We start from the raw sequence: 23,957 nt of genomic DNA on the forward strand, positions 1-23,957 counted from the left end.
GAGGCATAAAGCAGGTCTTAGAAACCTCCCCCCACTCCCACCAACCCCATCCAATAAGAGACTCAGCTCATCATTTCTGCTGGCAAATATTTACATTGCTTTCAAGCAGACGCGCTGTCTCAAACACACCTGGTTGGCATCAACACCACCTATAATCTACTGTTCTGCAGGCCAGCCATGTAGCGCCTTGTCAAGGATGTTTAAATGCAACCAATTCACTAGGCTTGAGGCTGTGACAAACAGCTGTAGGAAGGCATGGAACGGCACAGCATGAATGGAGAGAGGGAGGTGAAGTAACAAGGGGAAATCAGTGAAGAGAAGGTCATTTCTATTCGATTTTTCTCTAGTGGGTTTAGTGCTAGCTAATGGTACCAGCTTGACAGCCCTGGATTTATCCAAACAGCAACTATGGTTCCAATTAATGTCAAATGTGGTAATGCTTCATGTGAGGTAGGAGCTCACCTGCTGGGAACTGGGCTGAGGCCTACCAAATTCATTCCATGTAGGCCATTCACAGTTAGGGCTGGCTGGAAACCAGAATTCCATTTTGGGAAAAAATATGACAAGGGTTTCAAAACAGAGACCTTTCAAAAAATGTTGTGAAAAAGCAGAGAAAGAGACCAGCAGAGCCAGTGGCCAGAGCACTTACCAGATGAATGGTCCAAACCACTAGGCCAGGTTTTACTCCACTTTTGACTGGAAAGCGCATCCTGTGCCATCAAAGCAGATTTGTTTCGACAAACATTTTCTGCTTTGACGAAACATTTTCAAACAGAAAAACATTTGGTTGAAAAATTCCCAACCAGCGCTATTAAAAATGCTATTTCAGTGCAACAAATTGTCACACACAGCCCTGTACTCACAAGCAACCCTACGATAATAATGCCACAAAACCAGCTCCTTTAGGTGATCTTGGATTGACAACTCTGCTCTTTTGGTCAACAGCAGAAGGCTGCCTCTGTGGTTTTGGTGCAAACCTTGATATGGTCACAGCAACAGCCCCACTTGAATATAAAAATTGATGGGAAGGTTCATCAGATAATGGTCCAGCTTCAGGGTAAAAGTTTACAAAAAAGGAACTCAGAATTGCATATTTCCCATGCAGTCAGTGTTCCATTGAGATGGCATCAAGCCTGAAGGAGTCTCAGAGCCCTTTGCTGGTCAAGGGTATGATAGACATTTATTATTTCCTTTCCCTTCTATTCCTTACTAATGTAAAAACAAAAAGGTGTTAACACAGAGGAATTTTCCTGTCTTTAAATAAGATTAAAAGTCTGTCACAGCTGCCAGGAAATTCAATGTCACAGCTGAAATGGATCTCTTAAGCCCATAAAGATTTGACACTAGGTCTAGTATCCAATCTCCACTGGTGGTCAATGTTGTAGACTGCAGAGGAATGTGTGCCATTCACAGACCTCCACAGAGAACACGCTACCAAAGCAGGTTTCTTCCTTTCCACATCTGTTAATCTGTTTATGTTTTGAAGCATGAGGATCAGAGATAGGTGTCCTTCTAGATACCTGAAATTTGGTGTCTTCCACCTCAAGATTTGGTTCCAAACTACTCAGGCACATCTCAAATGAAAAGTAAGGCAGCCCTTGCAATGACCCCAGCCCCATGTAACAATGGCTGATCCTGCATATCTTATATCAATAGTTCTCAGCCTTTCCAGATGACGGTACCCCTTTCAGGAGTCTGATTTATCTTGCTTACTCCCAAGTTTAACCTCACTTAAAATCTACTTGCTTATAAAATCAGACATAAAAATACAAAAGTGTCACAGCAAATTGCTTCCTTTCTCATTTTTACCACATAATTATAAAATAAATCAATTGGAATATAAATATTGTACTTACGTTTCAGTGTAGAGTATACAGAGAAGTATAAACAAGTCATTGTCTATGCAAAATTTTAGTTTGTGCTAAGTTTGCTAGTGCTTTTCATGTCGCCTGTTGTAAAACTAAGCAAATATCTAGATGAGCTGATGTATCCCCTGGAAGACCCCTGCATACTCCCAGGGGTACGCCTACTCCTGGTTGAGAACCACTGTCTTATATGTCTTAATATCTGGGCAAAAAGTGGGAGGTAAAAAGTCAGTTTCCAGGTCTTGTATGTAACCCTTCTGCCAGGTGCTGTCAGCAGCAAAAGAGGCCAGGTTCAATTTTCCAGGGGTTCCTTCGGAAAATGTAAATACCGGCTCGATACCCCGCCCAGAAACCTGGATAACTATGTATACCACCCTGGGCACCCTTGATAGGCAATACTTCCCCGCTCATAAGCACTGACTCCTGGGGTTTACAACAATGAGAACTTATTAGAAGGGATGACAGAATGCACTTGGGAAAGCCAGCAATTAATTAATTAGCACTTTCTATGAGGTAAAACTCCCTCTCCCCTAGGGCGTCTTAACGATAATCCCAACCTAGCCCTCCTCTTGCCATTGTGAGTGGCGACCATGCTCCGGCCACTTCCCTCTGCCCCACCTCCCCACTCACCGTCTGTTGTCCAAGGACCCTGGCAGTTTGGTGCTCTGGGCTGTTCCAGGGACTCTGCCTTCTGACCCAGCTGAAGTGATTTGGGCTCTGATTGCTGAGGAGGGAGGCCCCCAGCACAGTCCCTGAGGTAAATGGAAGCTCTCTGAGTGTTCCGCCCCACCCACCTCAGCCTGCCACAAAATTGCTTCAGCCCACTGCCTTGAAACTGTCTTAATGCAGCCGTTACTAGGTGACCCTTCACCCCCGGCCTATATGGTGCAAATCTTTTCTCCTTCGTTTCCCAACTGGGACAATAGTATTTTATTGCCTCCAAACTCTACATGCCAAAATGTCCCAAATAGTCACGTAATTGAAACGCAAATGAGGCCTGGCCCACTTAGTCCCTTGCTCACCAACATCTGTCAGCAGAGAGCTCTGTCCCCAAGGGACCCTCTGCCCCTCTGGCATTCTCAAGCAGCTCAGGGCTGCTCTTTTCTGTAGTCACCAACAAATGTCACTAGTGAGCACTTTTTTCTCTATGGCTTCAGGCCACAGGGCTTTGTATGTCCACTGAAGTCAGACTCTTAATACTACTTGAGCCCAGCTACTTTTGGTAGCCGAATAGACCCAGTGGATAAAAATCCTGGCTCTGTTGCAGACAATGGCAAAACTCCCATGGGCCTTGGTGGGGATTTCACCAATTAGCTTTGAATTCTGAACATTAATGCAGAGCAATTCATTTCCCTGCTGCCCTGCCTACACAAAAAACTCACATTCACAAGTTGTAAACCATTCTTTTTATAAAACTTTCTGACATAATCCTGCTGTACCTCAGCTCCCATCTGCTCTATTCTCCTCAGAAAAGCGACTGTAGAATTAGTACCATTAGACTCCATGTTTATAGTCTCTCAATCACTCCTAGTGCAAACATGCTCTGTTTACATGTTAAAAAAATGGGTTTTCCCTCAGAACTTCAATCCTGCAAACTCAGCCTGGGAGTCAAGGTGAGCCACTAGTGGCTTGTATGGCATCTCTAGTTATCAATTCCAAGATTTTGGAACCTTACCAATGATCTGAAGTGGTTCCGTTTTGCAGTGGCCAACTTGAGACACCTCCATTTCAGAAGGTTTAAGATGAAAACGGATGTTCCCCAAGTCACAACTCACTTTTGAACATCTTGGCCAAGGATTCTGCAGGGCAAATTTTGCTCACGGTGACACCTGTATACGCTTACTGCTCTGCAATTCTGCCCCAAACAACATGTGTGCAAACTTGTGGTCTTCACATTTTGCCAACACTGACACCTGTGAAAGCACATGCCTGCCTCTGGAAACTACTTAGCAGTTGTATTGGTGGAGCACAGTTGGAATAGAACACAGCTCGCTCTATCATAGCTGTATTTAACAAACAGTTAAACAAGGAAACACTTACGTTTGTAACTAAAATCAGCAGGTCCAGTGGAATACACCCAGGGAACAGATCTGTTGGGTAAGAAGGTGTCATTTTTAGAGTCACTGTTCAGAGTGAATCTTCATTAATCAAGCACGTGAAGATTATTGGACTGGAAACTTGCTTGTGATGGGTTGTGTGTGGAGGGGGAAAATACATTGAAAGTCTCCATTAATAATTTGTCAAAAAACCCCAAAGGTTGGACAATCAGAGGTAAGTCTATACCCTCAATAATGACTGTGACACAGGGAGTCAGCATAGTCTAAACCAATAGGGTAGCCATTAGAGAAGTGTGTTCTAGTGATGGAAGCACTGGACTAGAACTCAGAACACCTGGGTTCTTCTGCTTGCATGCTGGGTAACATTGGGCAAGTCACTGCACTTCCCTGTACCTCAGTTTCCCTATTTGTAAGATGGGGAGAATGAATGATACTTGCCTCCTTTGTCAAGCGCTTTGAAATCTATTGATGAATAGTGGTATACAAAGGCAAAGTATTATTTAGTTTGCTTTTAGTTTCTCTCTCTTCATCTAAAATAAATATTGTTTAGACTGAAAGTTCATGGTTTTGCTATGAGCTTGGGGAAAAAAGTGTAACAATATGATGTCTTAGAGAAGAAAACAGCCATTTATTTTCTCACTTTTTTTACACCATAATCCTCATACAACAGTTGTCAGCGTAACATTTAATACATTTTTTAAAAAAACCCACAAAGATTACTTGCAAAATTATATATATTTTAATATCCAAAAATACATTGCATATATATAGTAGCAAAAGCCCATTTCCATGGGGAATTTTTTTTAATTATTTTTTTATTTTTTTTGCGATTATTGCAGTAATGTTACCTATAAACATTCCAAAAGCACTAAGACCTAAACTGATTAGCTTAAGATCTTGTTTTCCTCTTTTGTTAAATAATGGCATCAGTGCTTCTGTTTAAAGTTATGACCAAACTATAATGTTCTGTTTTAAGGTCCCAATTCTGCAAGCAAATACATGTGGACTAAACCTTGCACTGACACAGACATTCAGAGGTTATGTCTACACTAGATATTTTTGCTCCTGTTAAATGATTGCCAGTTAATTCCAAATTAGCTAATAAGCTTGTAAGTACCAATCTAAGACCTCTATAAACATTTGTTCCAAGATCTTCATGTTTCTGTCCTGAAATGAACATTCCTGGATCATCAAGACTAGCTTTGCAAATTAGAGGTAGTTGAAAATTTTCAAATGTTTGATGAAAATGTTCTGCAAAAGCTTTAAAAAAAATTTTTTTTGGGGGGAGGAATGTTTGCTGATTTTCATCCAGTTTTATAGAATTATCAAAATGTTTGAAAAACTCAGTTTTGATGGAAAATTGTCATGAAAAATTTGGAAAATGTTGATGCATTTTTTCAACTAGCTTGAATACAAACATGTTGGCCAATTTGAGTTAATTAGCAATCAACGAACTCAAGCTAAAACAGAAGCACAAAAACTGTGCTTTAGACACTCCCAGTGAGCTCAGACGTGTTCCACACTAGTATAGGAAAGAAATCTGCCTGTATCCGGTTGTAGGATCAGGGCTCTATTCCCACCAGATACGTTACATGTATCTTTTTTTCATTTTAATTTTTTAGCAAAAAGTACAAAGCTACAGCCCAAATGTACAGATTGAAAAGATGTACAAATTACATTTTAAAAAAACCAAACAAAAAAACCAGACAAACAACAACATAAAAACCCACAAACAACTGATCTGGTAGTAAAAATAACCTGCATTTGTGACTGAGGTCAACTCGTTTTATTTCATCTTTCTTTTAATATTGTGAGATATAGGGAAAAAATAACTCTGCATAACTTATACAGTAAGTAGCCTTCTGATTAGCTGACCCTTAGAACGACGGTCTGACAAACGCACAGCGTTCGCGAATCGGTAGCGCTTAGCGATCCTGAAAGTTTTGGCAGAGCTCTCCAGGATCTGCTGTCGTTTATTTCATTTTTGCTCTCAAGGAATGTCTGTGCTTGATGTTAGGTTACTTTCTTTTGTTCTGGTCTCAGATGTTTCTGGAGTTAATATACAGTCCAACACAAGTTGCACACTCTAGAAAGGTTCCTTCAATGCCCTTTACTTCTTTATATATATAAAATTTCCAGTTGGGTGAAAAACCTCATTGGCCTTAATTAAAGCTAAGATTCCAGTTGCCATCCTCTGCAGCCCAGGTCCTCACAACATAATATCTGACTCTTCCATCCCCTCCTCGAAATCAGAAACCCTCCCGCCAAAAACACACATGTAGTCCTAAATCCCTGTTAAACAAACATAGCATTCTTCTAAGACCCACGGTTGGATATATGTCTTGTTAAGAGCCTTCGGACTGCTAAACATTTTTTTCTCTGGTCTCGTAAAAATTCAAATGCTGATAATCATTCCAGGTTGTGGTGAGCAATCTTCACGGGCAGTTCCTATAGAGGACATAAGACTTAGAACCAAAATAAAAACACAGAGTACTGGCCTGCAGAGGTATCCATCTCAGTTCAAGACAGAAGAGGCAAAATTACCACCAAAAAAAAAAAAAAAGAGAGAGAAGGTTTGATCCAAGAATAACTAATATCCAGTTTTTAATTCCCCCCCGCAACAATGGCCCACAAAATATCCAGAAAAGGTCCAAAAAATCCCAGAAGTAAAGAGAGCATCCAACCAGATTGATAAAGGCCACTGAAGGTAAAAACATCTAGTAGTAGCTGCCCAAGTGCGATGGTACATGAGTGTTGGGATGACGCGGGACATTGGGGTTTGGGTAGATGCTGCCCGTAGGGGAGGTCCAATAGGATGCTGCTGCTCCGAAGAAACTGGATGATGTGACAGGCATGGAGGAAGCGTGGGGGGGCACAAAGTTCACCTTCTGTTGATGGGCATGGTAAGAAGGCATATAGGAAAGATCTGATGGATACTTGTACATTGAAGACTCAGTTGGATGAGGCTGGAGAGCCTGGGCAATGCCGTGAAAGTCAAATTTGTAGGCATACCTTTTGCCGTGCACTTTGGTCATAATGTTCTTATCATAGTAGTATCGGAGGGCTCGGCTCAGCTTGTCGTAATTCATGTTGGGCTTGCTCTTGCGCTCTCCCCAGCGCCTGGCCACCTCGTCGGGGTCTGTCATCTTGAACTCCCCATTGGTCCCCTCCCACGTGATGCAGTTGGCATTGGAACTGTCCGACAGCAACTCAAGGAGGAATTGCCACAGCTGGATCTGCCCACTCCCTGCATGAAGCGAGCCAAAGAGAAAAGGAAATGACATTCCATTTCCTGTTTAAATTAAAAGACAAAGACAGGAAACAGAGGGACTATCTCAATCTTTGATGGGAAAGTTTCCTTCAAGCCTTACAAACTCTTGTGGAGGGTCAGCCCACCTATTCCCAGCAAACAAGTCACTCTGCCTCTTCTTCTCTTTGAGGTCAGACTAGCTGATCAGAATGGTCCCCTCTGCCATTAAAATCGACAAATCTACAAAGCATTCAGAAATGAGCTTTTTATGAACATGGTCATTATTCAGAATTATTCACTGAATAGCTGATATAAGCGTATTTCAACCTTGCTTTGCTCACTAACTATTTTCATAACTATTGCTGCAAATATCTGCAGTTCATAATTTGCCATGTGCAGCCTTGTGGCTGATCACCTAAATCACAGTATTATTTCTTTCTTCTCTCAGACTGGATGACTCCTAGACTATTTCAAGATGGCCGTACTAACACTTCCTGTAAGGAGGCTCATGAGAATCCGTTTTTGCGTGTGCATGCAACACCTTCTCCCTCTGCAAACAGAATATGTGCTTGTGCAAATGTAGCCCACATTAATGCCAAGGTGGGGTCTTTGTTCCCCTCTTGTGGCTGGGCCATGTAAAGAGGTTTACGAGATTGCAACAGCCTCGATGCTAATCGACCTTGTCAGTTAGCTCAAGCAAATGATGCTCATGATCTTGCTCCTATTACCAGAGGTCTGTAGATGACTTGATCAGGGGGTCATTGTGTAAACATAGCAAGCCTGCAAAGGGTTTTCCACAGAAGCTAGCTAAGAGCTTAAGCGATTTAGGTCTTCTACTCTGTGGTGTAGTATTAAAGTCCCTGGGTTCAAATCTGGTTAGCTACTTTGAGGGGGAAGGGTAGAATGCCTGTGGTGAGCAACTTCATGCGGTGTCCAATATCGAAGACGTGACTTCATTGTTTGTATTCAAACAAAGACTATTTGGCACTATCCACCCAGGTTTACTCTTGCATAGTCCTTTTACTATATCAGTTGCCCACCCTGGCCTTATAATAGTGAAATGTCACTCCTGGGGAAGACAGTCACTCAAGACCCTTCTTACTACTGTATTTAAGGCCCGTGGTGGGGACTGCACATGGAAGCTACCAATAGTACAGCCATGTAGGGGATCATGAAGAAATTCTCCACACCAGCTGCCATGACCAGCACAGAGGGCAGTAGCAAGGATAGATGTGGGATCAACTCCTATTCAATCCAATGGCCCATATACTCTACCCAAGCAGCAGAGGGACAAAAGCTACAATTCCAACCGAGTCTGAAGCAGTGGCTCATGAGAGAGTTGGCCCTTTAAACAGGAGTTGGAATTTGCCTTTAAGATAGTGGTCTGGTGTCCCAAACTGAACTCACCTGGGTTGGCTAAGCGGCTGCTGGTGGGTCCCAGAATTTGATAGGGATCTAAACAAAGAGACAAGAAATCTTTTCTTTACTCTACTGCACAAAAAGAAACAAGACACTTTTCTATTTTTCTTAACCAGAATAATCCAGATGTCCATTTTACCTTCCTTTTTTACATTGCCACTCCTCTTCCACTAATCATTCCCATTGGTCTCTTATGTTGTTTAATGAACAGACACACGTTATTTAGGGAGGATTAAATAACCTAGTGGCTGCTGCACTGTTTTCATAGCGTATCCCACTTTTTAAGATCAAAATCTCCACTGGACACAAGCCACAGCACCAGCTACAGCAGTTGGCTGCATGAAAACATAGCATCAGGCCAGCACAACATGACTCGATCAGAGCAAATACATTTGCTTTAATGTGAGCAGTTGGGCCACTTGCGTAAGTGTGCCTCATTTTCTAGTTGGGCTGATTATTTCCTCTTCTTGTGTGCAGGTGGGATTTTCAGAAACACTCCATGTTGGCTCAGCTCTGCTCCCAATGATGTCAATGGAAGATTGGTCCAGCTCAGCTCTGACTAAAATCAATGGGTGTTTTAATGCAGATGCTAACGGAAGCAGAGTGAAGCTCATGGTGAATGCTTTTAAGAAATTCCATCATGTGTTTATTAGGAATGAATCTCCCCCCTTTTCCTGGGGCCCCAATGCTGTAATCTCTCTACTTCCCTTCATTGTCCCTTGGATTTTGGTGTTGGGTCATGGCTGACTTTACACCTTAACAAAGAAAGCTACAAAGCAGCTGTGCAGAACACTGAGAAGGCGTCATTTAATTGGGAAACCCAACCCATTGGGAAACCCAAGCAAGAAGTATCCCTGCTTGAAGCCTGATTGGACTTGATTCTCTTATTTACGGTGCTTTGATAGTGGTGTACCTCTGTGGACTTGGTTGGAGATGCTTCCAATTTATATTGGTGTAAGGGAGGTTAGAATCCAGCCCGTAGACCTTTCACCACTGTGGCAGAAGCAGCTCCATTGACTAGCTGTTTCAGAATCCTTTACACTGCCTGCTGTGGGATGTCAAAGCAGATACCAAAGCAGCTGACACTAAGGATTTTGAACCCTGCACATGACAAAGATGATACAGGGACATCTCTTTTAAATGGGGGGAGGATTGTCCATAAGCAGCCAGAAGAAAGTAGTTTTGGATAAGCCTTGTTGGTGGATGAACAGAGTTGACCGAGTTTTATAAGTGTTTGAGCCCATTTAACTTGTGCCTAAGACTGTCCTTGCTTGAAACATTACAATACCAGGTTGGGAAATGAAGTTGTTTATGGGATACAGCCGAGCACACAATGGACACATTTACCTGGTTGAGGCCGTTGCTGTTCTGTATTCTTATTCACAGTTTGAGTCCCTGCAACCGGGGGACCTGTAATAACAGGAAAAGTGAGATCTTAGATGTACTGCAACCAGAGGAGAGGGAACAAATAGGGAACAAGATGGATACAGTGTAGACATGAACATGACCAAGCCAGTGGAAGTGGGCAGGAAACAGTTTTGTGGTCACATAGGAATTATTGAGTTTTCATACATATTTATTACCGTGAACAGGGATGAAAAGTCAAAATCACAATTTTCATCAATGGAAACATTTTAAATAATTTTCAATCAGGTCAAACTAAATTCTTCCATTTGATCATTTTGACCTTTTGAAATTCTTTTTTACTCTCAGTTAACCTAAATTTTGAAAGCAACGGTTGCTTCAAATTGAAAAATGGAATTTTTTGTTTCGAAAAGGGCAAAATGGGATGTTAACGATTTCTCAACTTTTTTCTGGAATTTTTTTTGAAACGGGAAATTCGCGAAACGAGCCTTTCCCATGAACAATTTTGGCTTTGGAAAAATCAACATTTTTCTGAAGAAAAAAAAAGTGGTCAAAAAATTCCCAACCAGCACTACAAATCAGTTCAACCTTAGCCCTAGCATCTGCTCCACCCATGCAGATCCTCACTGATAACAGAGATAATGCTATAAACCAAAGCATGGTCTTCCCATTCTGAGTGAGCATTTTCCATAAAGCTCCTAAAGAGAAAGTACTGATTTAGGGCCAAATTTTGCCAGCCTTACCCCAGACGAGTAATATCTTGATCAGGGATGACTTGTGGCCCCAGGACATGTGACACCAGTGAAAGAAGAGCAGAATATGACCCTGTGACAGCCAGTTATACTAGCTAAGATAAAAAATGGCATGGTCTAGCAATCTGCCTCCTTCAGGGCATAAACCTACCATTTGGGGGAAGCATGAAATCCGGCCCTACCCTGTAGTATTGCAAAATTATATGAATTATGAAAATAATTAACAACTAGAATAATATGCATGTCTATAGGATCATCCATATGATGACTTCAATGTGCTTTACAAATATTAAGGGCCAGAATTTGCTACTCTTTCTCACGGTGAGTGGCACCTTTCTCTTTTGAGCAGTAGTAAGATATTGGAGTACGGCGTTATTCATCATGACTAACTGTATCAGAATCTGGCCCAATGCAAGGATGGCTCTAATGAATTGAGTCTCACAAGAGACTGGAAGTTAATAGGGCCTGTATCCTCAGTCATTCTGATGCCTGTACAACAAGCAAACCAAACCTAGCCCAACTCATGACCATGTTTCAATTCTCTGCATCAGAATTTGCCACCCCCAACATGGCTACTTACTTTTGCTGAGGCTGGAGTTCATGTTATTGCCCCATCCGGCTCTCCTGACCGCATCATAGGAGGGATCTAATGACAAACGACAAGAAGGAAGGAGGAGTTGAGTTCAGACTGTGCCAGGAAGGCTAGACAGGTGGCTAGTTGTGATTATGGCTTAAGAAATTTTACACACGCTTTAGTTACTTTGTCTCCATGCCCTGGCCTACATATGCATTTCAGTCACCTGCTATGTATTGTCCATTATAGTGCAAGAGTCCTGGGGCAGGGCCTGTCATTTTTGATCTGTCTGTACAGTACCTGGCACAATGGGGCTCTGACCTGTCTGACCTGTGGGCACTGCTACAATATGAATGTTAAATAGTAAGACATGGCATGGGACAGGTGGAGCTCTGGGGACACATTGAGCAGGAGGTGGCTGGCAGAGAGTGGGAGCAGGGCTGAGGCCTGGGTCTCCATCTCCTCCCTGCACAGGTGGTAGTAGCATGGACTGGGCCTGTGCTTGACTCCTGTGTGGGGCACAAGTTGGCGATGGAGGACAGGGAGGAAAACAAAAGCGCTTAGTGCCCTCCACCCCATTCTGTACACCCGTGCTAATGTCAGGCGCCATCTGGTCCCATGGGAATAGACGGGGTGGACTGAGGCTAAATGTAAACAGAACCCAACAAAATTTGAATTTCTGTCTAGTCAGAATCTGCCTCTCAGCTGCCCCCCATCCTCCCAAATATCTGTGCCTTCTTTCCACTCCAGAGCCCTTGCTCATCCTCCTGGCCCATCGCGAGGCTGCAATTAGGTGTGCCTTGCACAGCCACCTGCTCCTCTGCCTCACTGCTTCTTCATGTGATTGCATGGTATGGATCCCAAGGAGCCTGCCCTAAGAACTGGTAAATATCCAGGAAACAGAGGAACTGTTCATGGTTTAGGAGAGGTTGGACGGAAAGGAAAGTTCACAACGGAGATCATGAAAAACATCCTGATGGGGAGCTATACGGGGCTCCTAAGGGAAAGGGTGGAAGCCTATGCACTTTAACAGCTGACCTGGGTAAAGCCTTGGAAAATCTGGGTCTCTGCAGGGAGATGTACTAGATGATTTGGTAGAGTAGTTGCCATTAAAAAGTCAACATTTCCCAGCACTTATTACTGCACGGAGTATCTGAAATGCCGCAGTTATTTTCTTACACTTAGAAGAAAGAACCTTGCTATACACTGAATGGTGACCACAGCAAGTTTTTTCTGTCTCTGACCTCTGTGGATCATGGGCAGCCCTGAGTTATGGGTCCAGATCCACAGCAGGTGTGAATCAGCGAGGCTCCATGTCAATTGACATCAAGTGAGGATCTAGCCCATGATTGATTCGGAAGCTGCAGGAACCCTTCCAAGGACCTTGAAGGGGCCCTGGAAGGGTGCAGCAAAGCACTGTGTTAGAGAAAAGGGGAAAAACAATGGGCTCTGATTTCACAACAAGCAACACTGGTGGGTGAGGATTGGCTTGCGGCAAAGATGTGTCATCAGAATCCTGCATTTTAAATCCCTAGTTTTTTTATTGTTATTGCTGAACTGTTCACAATCCACGTTTTCCCAAGCCCGTCTTCTCACTCTTGTCCTGGAGTGGCTGGACCGAAAAACCACTCAAGGACCAGACTTAGAGGTAGCGAAGGGACGAGCCATTAGGTTATTCAACATGAACCAAGCCAGGGCTTTAAACCAAAAAGGATTCCAAAGTCTCCTTGTGGACAACAAAGAAACCATAAAAACCACGCTAAGATGCAACATTAAAAATAACCATCATCCTCCTCAGAAAGCACCAGATGAACTGCTGCCCCCAAACTCCTTCCGCAACCCCTGAGTGAATAAGAGTCTTTGTCCATTCTCATGGTTTGGGGCTGGAGAAGAGCAAGGAGACCGGAGTGAATCTCCTTGTGGAAAAATCCATGTGCACTCGCCCAATCCATCTGGCTCTGCAAAAGCCTCTTCAGTTTTTTAAATTAGTTATTGGCATGAAAAGAAAAACAGAAAGAGGGAGCGTGGAGGGGGGGAGAGGGAAGAAAGAGAAAAGGGGGGAAGGAGCTCATTTAACTTGTCCGTTTTAATTTTTATTTTACTGTTGTTTGTAATAGAAACCACAATCCCTGCTGCAAATAGGTCAGACTTAAAAACAGCCCACTGTGCTTTAAGAATCCGACAAGACATCTCTCAAGGACAGAGGCCAGTCTGGGTTTCTTGTTCTTTCAGCGGCAGTGCTGGGGACTGGTTCCCTGCCGCATTTTGCCAAGTGAACCTTTCTACCCGGCTAAGAGCCATTGGTGTAAACAAGCAAAGCTGCTATATATGCACCAGTGGAGTTTCCCCTGCTTGAAACCATTGGAGGAAATTGCACCTTGTGCTGTCTACAATAGGGGCTTGCACCAGTGTCAGTATGGTAGTGCTTGAAATCAGAGCACAATAGATAAGGCTTAAATTGTAGCCCATTCCCCTTGTAACCAAATGGCTTCTTCTTCCCCATCCTTGGCAGCCAGCCAGTGACTTTCATTCCTCCCCTTTGATAATCCTTCACAGCTACATAAAACTGCATATTAACTCTAAGCTTTTGGCATCATTTGCCAACAAGCTAAGGCCCGGGAGTCCCACTAAAACTGCGACAGGAAGATGGCAGAGAGGCGTTGCAGTGGGTGGGCCCAGCTCCGGTTAAAGAAGGAAGGGGGTCATTTCTGAGATGCGTCCAGAGAAGTTTTAAGTTTCTTTCAACTTTTCTGGTTCAACTTGCCACCTTCAGATCCTGTGAGCTATGGCATTATTTCTAGATTGGGCTAGGGGCTGAAAGCAGAACGTTGCCAATGCACACGACATGACTGGCTGACCCACAGTGAATCAACACAACAAAAAAGAAAAGATAACAGCAGAACATTTTGTGTCTAAAGATCCCAGGCACTCCATAGCGGTGGCCTGGATGATTAGCCACATTTTACAGATGGGGAAACTGAGGTATGGAGCAGCGATGGATGATTTAGTTGGAGATTGGTCCTGCTTTGAGCAGGGGGTTGGACTAGATGACCTCCTAAGGTCCCTTCCAACCCTGATATTCTATGATCCTATGAATGTGACTTGCCCATGGTCACGTAGAGACAGAGTGTAGCCCACATCTCCTGCTTGCCGTTCCAACGCTTTAACTGCAAATCCGTGCTCGCTCTTGCGATCAAATATACTGGATCAAGACACAGAGGGCCAGATTCTCAGCAGGTGTAAATCGGCGTAGCGGCATTGACTTCTACCGAATGAGGCTGATTTACACCTGCTCAGGATCTGCTCTTGGGTGGAGATTGCCCAGAATTATGTTAAAGTCATTAATCGTTTTAAAGCTCCCGGCGCTGGTTTCTTTGCACCCTTCTTTCAATAGGCAGCTGACTCAGGAGAGCAAGGGTGGTGTTGTGATTACAGTAGCGGTCAGAAAACCCAGTTCAATTCCCCCCTCTCTCCTCCTGTGTGACCTTGGGCAAATTACTCAGTCTCCCTTTGTTTCAGTTCTCCATCTTCAAAATGGGGATAAGATACTTCTCCACTTCTCGGGGTGGGTTGTGAGGATTAATACCCCATAAGCCCCTTCAATGCTATTGGGAAGGGGGCCGAATAAGGTTAATAAATAGTTCCTCCATTGTATGGCACAAGGGGTGAGAGGGATTCAGCACAACAGCCAGTCATGCAGGTTTTGCTGTGGAAAACAGCTCAATCTCAAGCAGTGCAAGTTTTCACCTCTCTCAAAAAACAAAACAATCAAATCTGCCAACGTTTTTTTTTTTTCCTTCACAAAAAGTTGTGCAATGTGAACGAACCACAGCAACCCGGCCAGCTTCTAGACCCAGACTCTAAAGCTGAACGTGTTTAAAACAAAATGGAAAAGGCAGAGCCAGGGAACCCATCCAGAGACTCGGGTTTCTGCAAAAACAATATTGTTCCCAGGCTCTGACGCCCAGTGGCTCGAAGAGATTCTACAGAACTCTGGCCAGACGGTTAGTTATGCAGAGAGTCGTTATCTATCGTAAAGTGGCTCAATTTTCACACTCAAATGCTCCAAGCTACAGAGTTTCAATTTAAAAATAAGAGGCCAGGTCCTCTTCTGGTGTAAATCAGCAACTGACTTCAGCTAAGCTAGGCCAGTTTACGCCTGCTGAAGTAAATTACGCCTGCCCTAGGTCTGTTTTAGACTTAAAAGGCCCATTTGAACAGCAGCCCTGTGACAAACGTGTATTCAATACAAAATGGAATTAAAGAGCACAAAATAAATCATAGATGTTTTCAAGAAATGTCATTCTGCAGCTGTCTGGTTTATATCCAGAAATTCCCCAGAATGAATGCAGACTCTATTAGAGGCAAGGTACAGGATATTAATAACACTTTGCACTTTCATAGCACCTTTCAACTGAGGATCTAACAGCTTTGCAAACGTTCATGCTCGCAACATGCCTTGGAAGGAGGTGAGGCATCGTTAGTGTCATTTTATTTATTCACATTTGTAAATGCACCTCTCCAGGTGCTATTATATGGGAGGGTAAACTGAGGCATTGGATGACATGACTTACCCAAAGTCACACAGTGGTAGAATCAGAATCCTGAATTTGGTTCTCAGCCCTCTGCTCCAACCTTTCACCCTATCTGCCTCCCCAAGGACCTCCTTCTGACTGAAGTGAAAGCCAATAGCACACAGGACTTGGTAGGATAGGGCCCCTGATGGAATTCCTGGTTCCCTGCTAGGTTACTCCAGGTGTGAAGACCAATGATTTCCATGGAGCTACGCTGATGTAAAAGTGAAATAACAGAGTGGTGAATCAAGCCCTTAAGGGCCACAATGAGCAGTGGGAAGGCCTGGCTCATCCTCCGGTTGAAGTCAAGGAGGGCAGGGTCAGGCCCCAAGTCTGCTGCCCTGCTGTGCCAGGGAGGTGAGCTCTGGTAGTGGTTTCTAGGATGAGAGCACAGTTGAAGCAGGACTTAGTGCCCACTTCCTCTGACCCTTCTCCCCACCCAGATCTCAGACCTTCAGATCCTGCGCACGCTGAAGTCAACAACAAACTTCCAACTGCAAGGTCATGCCCTTAGCACCCAACAGAGTTATCCTGTGCAGAGCTTCTGGCACAGGGGTGGGTTTGCAGATGCTCCTTTCCCTCCCCAGAGGAAAAAAAAATCCCTGATCAAATGTTAACAGCTTGGGATCCCCTGCTGTACTCCCACCAGCCCCTGAAGTCTGCCCGCCAGCTGAGAGAACATGGTATCAGGAAGGCCCTGTTCAGGATATTAGAGATTGGACAATAAATCCCCCAGAAAAAAAAAAAGAAAGCTTTACAAAGGAAAAAGTGATGTTTTTCGAAGCTGAAAGGCTGAGGGTGCCGTGGCAGGCCAGCGTTCTCACTGAACAATGGACCTCACAGTCCCTTGGCTTCCCCAGCCGCTCAGTGAGTGCTGACAGCTCCTGTATCCTGCTGCCTCCTTAGGAGCTTACTCCATCAAACCAGAGTCGGGGGAGCAGACTTGCTAGTCAGTGTCGCCCCACAAACACTCGGGGGGAAGCATGGGCAGCGGGCCTCTTTTGGCAAGGCCTTTTGATTTTGCTGGACGCGGCGCTGGTTGGGTCACACGTGCAGTGGCTTGTGATAACGATCTCATCTTTCTAGGGAACCTTCCCTCCAGCTCGAGGTCAGGTTTTTAAAGGGATTTAGGTGCCTAAGATGCAGATAGGTGCCAGTTATTTTTTTCAAGGGCGCCTAGGTGCCTAACTCCCAGTGCAATCCACAGGAGAGAGGCGCCGAGACACGCTAGAAAATATCTGTTTGTGTGTCTTCTTGGGAATGCAGCAGCACAGCACTCTGGGGCCGTACTGACTCGGCAGAGGAGAGCGCCACCTACCAGTCCATGACCTCACCTGCGGCAGGACCAGAGGTCTCCCAGCCAAGCACAGCCCAACCGCTCTATTCTGGACTGGGGATGCTAGGCAAGAAGCCTCATTGTGAAATGATGGGTCTGAACCGTGGCCCTCTGATGCCAAACTGGTCGGCAGTGTCAGGACTGGATTAATGTACTGGATTAATGCTCTGCCCCGGGTGCCCAAGTGGTTCGGGGTCCTGGGATTTCATAGTATTGTTTAATGCTGCGGCCTCCAAACAGCTAATCCCATTCTCAACATGCCTCTCTTGCTAACCCTCCCTTGCTGTGCATGGAGCATTTGGAGGAGATTAAAGGAACAACCCCAGGAGGCACGGGAACATTTCCCACCGTCCTGCACGTATGGGCCTTTCTGTGAGGGTTGAGGGTGCTCTCAGGAGGCACTCAGCACCTTGCAGGAACAAGCTGCTTTGCACAACCTTGCAGTCTGCTTCTTGGTGGGTTAGCACAGCCAGGCTAAGTCCCTGGAATCATGGCACATGCGTGAGCCCAGTTAAACAGCAGAACCACACCCCATTTATCACTGGCAGCAGCTAGCTTCTGAGACAGGGCTCCTTCCCACTCAGCATGTTCCCAAGAAGCACCCGCTTAGCATGTAATCACAGAAGCACCAAAGGACCCCAATGTACCAGGGTCTGTACAAACACCTAGTAACAGACAATCCCGGCCCCAAAGAACTTGCACTTTAAACAGACCAGCTAGACAAAGGCTAGAAGCAGAAACAGAGGTAAAGTCACTTGGGCACGGTCAGAACCAAGACTAGAGTACAAGTCTCCTGAGTCCTAGCCCATTGGCCTAGCCACTAGACCACACTACCTCCATTACCAGCCCTGACTATTGGTGGCCTTTGGCTTAGTCTATCCTATTTATACGGCTACAGCATAACAACGCCTCACTCTTACGCAGTACTTTTCATCTGTGGAGCTTTACAAAGCAGGCCAGTGAAATTATCCCCATTTTACAGATGGAGAAACTGAGGCACCTAAGGCACTAGGAATCCAGCATTCCCCCTACACTCTCACTCAACCTGCCTGCAGAGCAGGCCACAATGGGGTGGATCTTGCACATCTGATTTCCAATAGGGTCCTGGAGAACCCAGGCCCGGCCCGTACCCAGCCTCACAAACCCCTTAGATGCAAATGAATGGAAGGAGAAGAGGGCTGAGAACTTGAAATAGCCTGTGGGATTCTTCGTGTGGAACATGCACTGTTTTTTGCAGTGGGTCCTTTGGCCTCAGTAGGGAGACAGCTCCTGGCTGGGTGGCTGGAATTTAGATTATTGGCTGTAACTGGAAAATCCCTTTGTGGGGTGCAGGCTTGTGATTCATCTGAATGACCACGGGAAGAAGCTGAAAAAGAGAGCAGAGAGCACAAGACCTCACTGCTTCACTCCTAACGAGAGTGGGGCGGCTGGGGCTGGCATGATTCTGGTACCTGGGAGCAGGGGGTGCACATGGGAGCAAGTTAAAACTGGAGTTGCAGGGAACTGCAGGCCAAGCCCTGGAGCATGTGTGTGTATTTTTGCAACCCTTTTGAACGAGGAATCGTAGACAGTAGGTTTCTGGAGCGGTGGGGGAAACCAAAGGCACCTCAACCCCCACTCTGAAATGTCAGATGCACCATTTTAAATGATGGCAGTAAATGTAACTGGTTGTGGACTCTGCCCAACCACTGCATGTCCCTAAGGTTGCGTGCCACATGCTCTCAACCCATGAAACCTATGCTGCCAGCTGTTAAAGTAGCACCATGCTGAGCTCCCCTCGGACTCACATGCTTAGATCACGCTTGTGGGCGAGGGCGTGGAGAGCTTCTAGTCTACAGGTGAGGTTTTCCCCATGGAATCCCAACATTCCCTTTGATCCACTCTACCAATACTTGGGAGCAATCCAGCCCTTAGCAGAGAGGTATGCATTCTTGCCTCCTCACTTCCTCACCACCCCAGTACTGGTGCAAGAGCCTTCTCCTCCGCAGTGCCCAGTGTCTTGAACACCCTTCTCGTATCGCTCCAGCTCATTTGCAATCTCTGCTCAAAACATGCCATTGGTCCCCACCTACTCCCCTTTATTCCTCTCCTTTGCTACTCTGCAGCTGAATTAAAGAGAGCTGTGTATTCAAAAGAGTTCAGCATGCTGAGCGCACATTGACTGGTGGGCTCATGTGCAAATCTGGCCTTTATTTAGGTGCCTAGATGGGAGCCACATGGGCGTCCCAATTGTGGGTGCTGAAACTTTAAAAATCTGGCACTTAGTATTTGTAACACTTTGTATTATTCTGTATTATTTAACGGTGTTATATTTTTCAATAACTAATCACTGCACTATGACTTTCTGTGAAACATTTTATTTATAGTAATGCCTGTCCCTAAATACCTGCACACCTTACATTTAAATTAACATTTATTATAATGGCATTATCATCATCATCATCAACAACAGTAACAATAAATACTTAGCGCATATGCTATACCAAACCCACATCCTCTGTCACTATCCCGCCCAGGCTACTCAGAACTCTTCACTGTGGAAACAGGGACAGAACTCAGAGTTCCCTGCTTCAAAAGCACAGCCCCTTACCATTTATTTTAAAGGTGAATCACCAAGTAGTATAGGGGCTCAGGCACACAGTTGAGTATTTCTGATTCTATCCAGTAGGGGCAGCAGCTAGTTCACTAAAAAAATAATTCTATAATCTGTCTATTTTAGGTACTTGCTTGGCCCTGTTATCATAGTTTCTGAGCAACTGACTATCTTTTAACATATTTATCCTCACAGCACCCCATAAGTGCTAGTATCCCCATTGTACAGATGAGGAATTGAGGCACAGAGCAGCTTTCCCAAGGACACACAGGACGCAGATCTGCTGAATCCAAGGCTACCACCCTAACCACTGGGCCATTCTGCCTCTCTCCTTAGCATCTCAGTACAGCTAGGGGAGACTGATCAAGCCATCGGACCTCTACCCCTTTTTACTTCTCCACATGGGCACCAATGATACTGCCAAGAATGACCTTGAGCGGGTCACTGAAGACTACTTGGCTCTGGGAAGAAGGATAAAGGAGTTTGAGGCGCAAGTTGTGTTCTCATCCATCCTCCCTGTTGAAGGAAGAGGCCCAGGAAGTAAATGCATATTTACGCAGGTGGTGCTGGAGAGAGGGCTTTGGATTCTTCGACCCATGGGATGTTGTTCCAGGAAGAAGGATTGCTAGGAAGAGATGGGATCCACCTAATGAAGAGAGGGAAGAGCATCTTTGCAGGCAGGCTTGCTAACCTAATGAGGAGGGCTTTAAACTAGGTTTGCCGGGGGATGGTGACCTAAGCCCAGAGGTAAGTGGGGAAGTGGGATACCAGGAGGAAACACAAGGAGGAGGGTGCAACAGGGGAGGCCTCCTGATACATACTGAGAAAGTAAGGCATTTGGCTAGTTATCTTAGGTGCCTGTACACGAACGCAAGAAACCTTGGAAATAAGCAGGAAGAATCGGAACTCCTGGCACAGTCAAGGAATATGATGTGATTGGAATAATAGAGACTTGGTGGGGTAACTCACATGACTACAGCACTGTCATGGATGGGCAATAACTGTTCAGGAAGGACAAGCGGGAGAGAAAAGGTGGAGGAGTTGTACTGTATGTAAGAGAGCAGTATGATTGCTCAGAGCTCCAGTATGAAACTGGAGAAAAGCCTGTTGAGAGCCTTTGGGTTAAGATTAGAGGTAAGAGCAACAAGGGTGATGTCATGGTGGGTGTTCGCTATAGACCACCAGACCAGGAGGATGAGGTAGATGAGGCTTTCTTCGGACAACTAACAGAAGTTTCCAGATCACGGGCCTTGGTTCTCATGGGGGACTTCAAACACCCTGAGATCTGCTGGGAGAGCAATACAGCAGTGCACAGACAATCCAGGAAGTTTTTGGAGAGCGTTGGGGACAACTTCCTGGTGCAAGCACTGGAGGAAACAACTAGGGGCTGTGCTCCTCTTGACCCGCTGCTCACAAACAGGGAAGAATTGATAGGGGAAGTAGAAGTGGGTGGCAACTTGGGCAGCAGTGACCATGAGATGGTAGAGTTCAGGATCCTGACAAAAGGAAGAAAGGAGAGCAGCAGAATACTGACGCTGGACTTCAGAAAAGCAGACTTTGACTCCCTCAGGGAACTGATGGGCAGGATCCCTTGGGAGGCTAATATGAGGGGGAAAGGAGTCCAGGAGAGTTAGCTGTATTTTAAAGAAGTTTTATTGAGGGCACAGGAACAAACCATCCCGATGTGCAGAAAGAATAGCAAATATGGAAGGCGACCAGCTTGGCTCAACAGAGAAATCTTCGGTGAGCTTAAACACAAAAAGGAAGCTTACAAGAAGTAGAAACTTGAACAGATGACTAGAGAGGAGTATAAAAATATTGCTCGAGCATGCAGAGGTGTGATCAGGAAGGCCAAAGCACAATTTGGAGTTACAGCTAGCAAGGGATGTGAAAGGTAATAAGAAGGGTTTCTACAGGTATGTTAGCAACAAGAAGGAGGTCAGGGAAAGTGTGGGACCCTTACTGAATGAGGGAGGCAACCTAGTGACAGATGATGTGGAAAAAGTACTTAATGCTTTTTTTGCCTTGGACTTCGCAGAGGAGGTCAGATCCCAGACTGCTGTACTGGGCACCACAGTATGGGAAGGGGGTGAGCAGCCCTCAGTGGTGAAAGAACAGGTTAAGGACTATTTAGAAAAGCTGGACATGCACAAGTCCCTGGGTCCGGATCTAATGCATCTGAGGGTGCTGAGGGAGTTGGCTGATGTGATTGCAGAGCCATTGGCCATTATTTTTGAAAACTCATGGCAATCAGGGGAAGTCCCAGATGACTGGAAAAAGGCAAATATAGTGCCCATCTTTTAAAAAGGGAAGAAGGAGAATCCAGGGATTTGAGGGGGGATTTGATAGCAGCCTTCAACTACCTGAAGGGGGAATCCAAGGAGGATGGAGCTAGGCTGTTCTCAGTGGTGGCAGATGACAGAACAAGAAGCAATGGTCTCAAGTTGCAGTGTGGAAGGTCTAGGTTACATATTAGGAAAAACTATTTCACTAGGAGGGTGATGAAGCACTAGAATGGGTTACCTAGGGAGGTGGTGGAATCTCCATCCTTAGAGGTTTTTAAGGCCCAGTTTGACAAAGTGCTGGCTGGGATGATTTAGTTGGGATTGGGTCTGCTTTGAGGGAGGGTTGGACTAGATGACCTCCTGAGGTCTCTTCCAACCCTAATCTTCTATGATTCCATGAGTGGGTGAGGCTAGCAGGGACATACATATGGATCTTCAGGTAAGAGCCAGCATTCTGTCGGTGGTGACCCAGACCAAACTTCGGGTGTTCACAATCTGGATCCTAATCCAGATCTAGTTCTGGATTCGAACATTGTAGCTGAAGCCTATTTCCAGTTTCTAGAACCAGCCAGAACCAGGAAGCAGGACATGCCTGGAATGAAAACACAGTTCAACACCTTCAGCAAGGTTCTGTTCAGGTTCTGGCAATGGGCAAATGCTTAGGGGCAATTCTGATTTCTTCTGAAGTGGGTCACTCCTTTGTATTCCTCTCTGATCTCCTCCCTTGCAAAAGCTGATTCCGCTGGAGGTGACATGTAACTAAAACCTCTCTCGGCTAGAAAACTTTCAGCCTGGGTTTCGCTCTCTTCTTCAGAGCACTGGCCCTGCCTGCAGGAATCAGAATTGCTCTGTATTTTTGGGGGGGCCATAGGCGACAGCCCCCATTGTGAGAGCTTGCCTAGAAAAACATCCCAGAGTCTTAGAGCAGTGGAACTTCTTGATTCCTGTCTGGATTCGCCGCCACCCTACATACAGCTTATGATGACACATTACAAAGAAAAGGAGCAAGCACCGAGAAATGTTTTACTTGTTGCTTGGTCCTCGGCCAAAGAACCCCCAGTGCGCAGAGCAGAGTGGAAGCCAAAATATATATCAAGACAATCTCTCCCAAACGCAGGTTTGTAAGAAAAACTGCCTTTGTGAGTTTGTATGTACACACAAGACATATAGACGTGTATGTGCACACAAACATCCACACAACCATATACATATCTAGTACAGACACACAGACCAGCACTCATGTGCACACACTCGTACAAGTGTACGCACAGACACACACAGTAGTAAACAGATATGCTCCCCCAAACATACACACTCACAAATGCAAAGAAACACACAGAGAAACAGAGACACCCACAAATATTTATTCTGCAAAGACATGCACAAACACCCCCACAGAGAAAGCAGACAGACACCCACATAAGAGAAAAGGAAGGAGGACACTGGCAACAAAACACACGTGCACACACACACACACACAACTGCTGCTGCTGCTGCTGTTTTTACAGCATTTGCCCATTCACCTCATTATCAAGAAACAAATTTACTCTTGTCTTGGGAAACAGCCTGAGTGATTCCAAGAGCTTTTGGGGGGAGTGACCACATCCCAGCAAATGTGTAACCCACACACACATGTGTGATAACATAGCACACAGCGCACCCAAAGCAAAAAAAATAATAGCTCTTTTTGCTGGGAGAAAAGGAAGGATAATGGTTACTTAGAAAGTGCTCCAGACAAGCTGTCAGGTTGAATTCAGAGAACTGGAGTCTAGCTCTGGGACAGCGCTGGCTCAGAGTGATCCCCTGTGAGTTGGGTTTCCTGCCTGCTACGGTTTACAGACAACGATTCTTTGTTTCAAGTATTTTTGGTGAAAAAACACACGGCTG

At 45.1% G+C, this 23,957-nt stretch overlaps 1 protein-coding gene across 5 annotated transcripts in view; it reads right to left on the reverse strand.

The window, feature by feature from the left end:
* Nucleotides 1-4,530: 4,530 nt before the first annotated feature.
* FLI1 (Fli-1 proto-oncogene, ETS transcription factor) overlaps nucleotides 4,531-23,957 on the reverse strand; it is a 113,468-nt gene continuing 94,041 nt past the window's right edge. For 4 of the 5 annotated variants that reach the window (XM_039496664.1, XM_039496663.1, XM_039496665.1 and 1 more), the window contains 4 exons: nucleotides 11,289-11,354; nucleotides 9,939-10,001; nucleotides 8,580-8,627; nucleotides 4,531-7,169 (listed from right to left, as the gene is read on the reverse strand). In XM_039496664.1, coding sequence (XP_039352598.1) covers nucleotides 6,640-7,169; nucleotides 8,580-8,627; nucleotides 9,939-10,001; nucleotides 11,289-11,354 — 707 coding nt within the window. In that variant the 3' untranslated portion in view covers nucleotides 4,531-6,639. The remainder of the gene's footprint in view (nucleotides 7,170-8,579; nucleotides 8,628-9,938; nucleotides 10,002-11,288; nucleotides 11,355-23,957) is intronic. The other variant, XM_039496667.1, reaches the window with a different exon arrangement.

This window comes from Mauremys reevesii, linkage group 12 (assembly GCF_016161935.1).
Source record: "Mauremys reevesii isolate NIE-2019 linkage group 12, ASM1616193v1, whole genome shotgun sequence".
Classification (NCBI taxonomy): domain Eukaryota; kingdom Metazoa; phylum Chordata; order Testudines; family Geoemydidae; genus Mauremys; species Mauremys reevesii.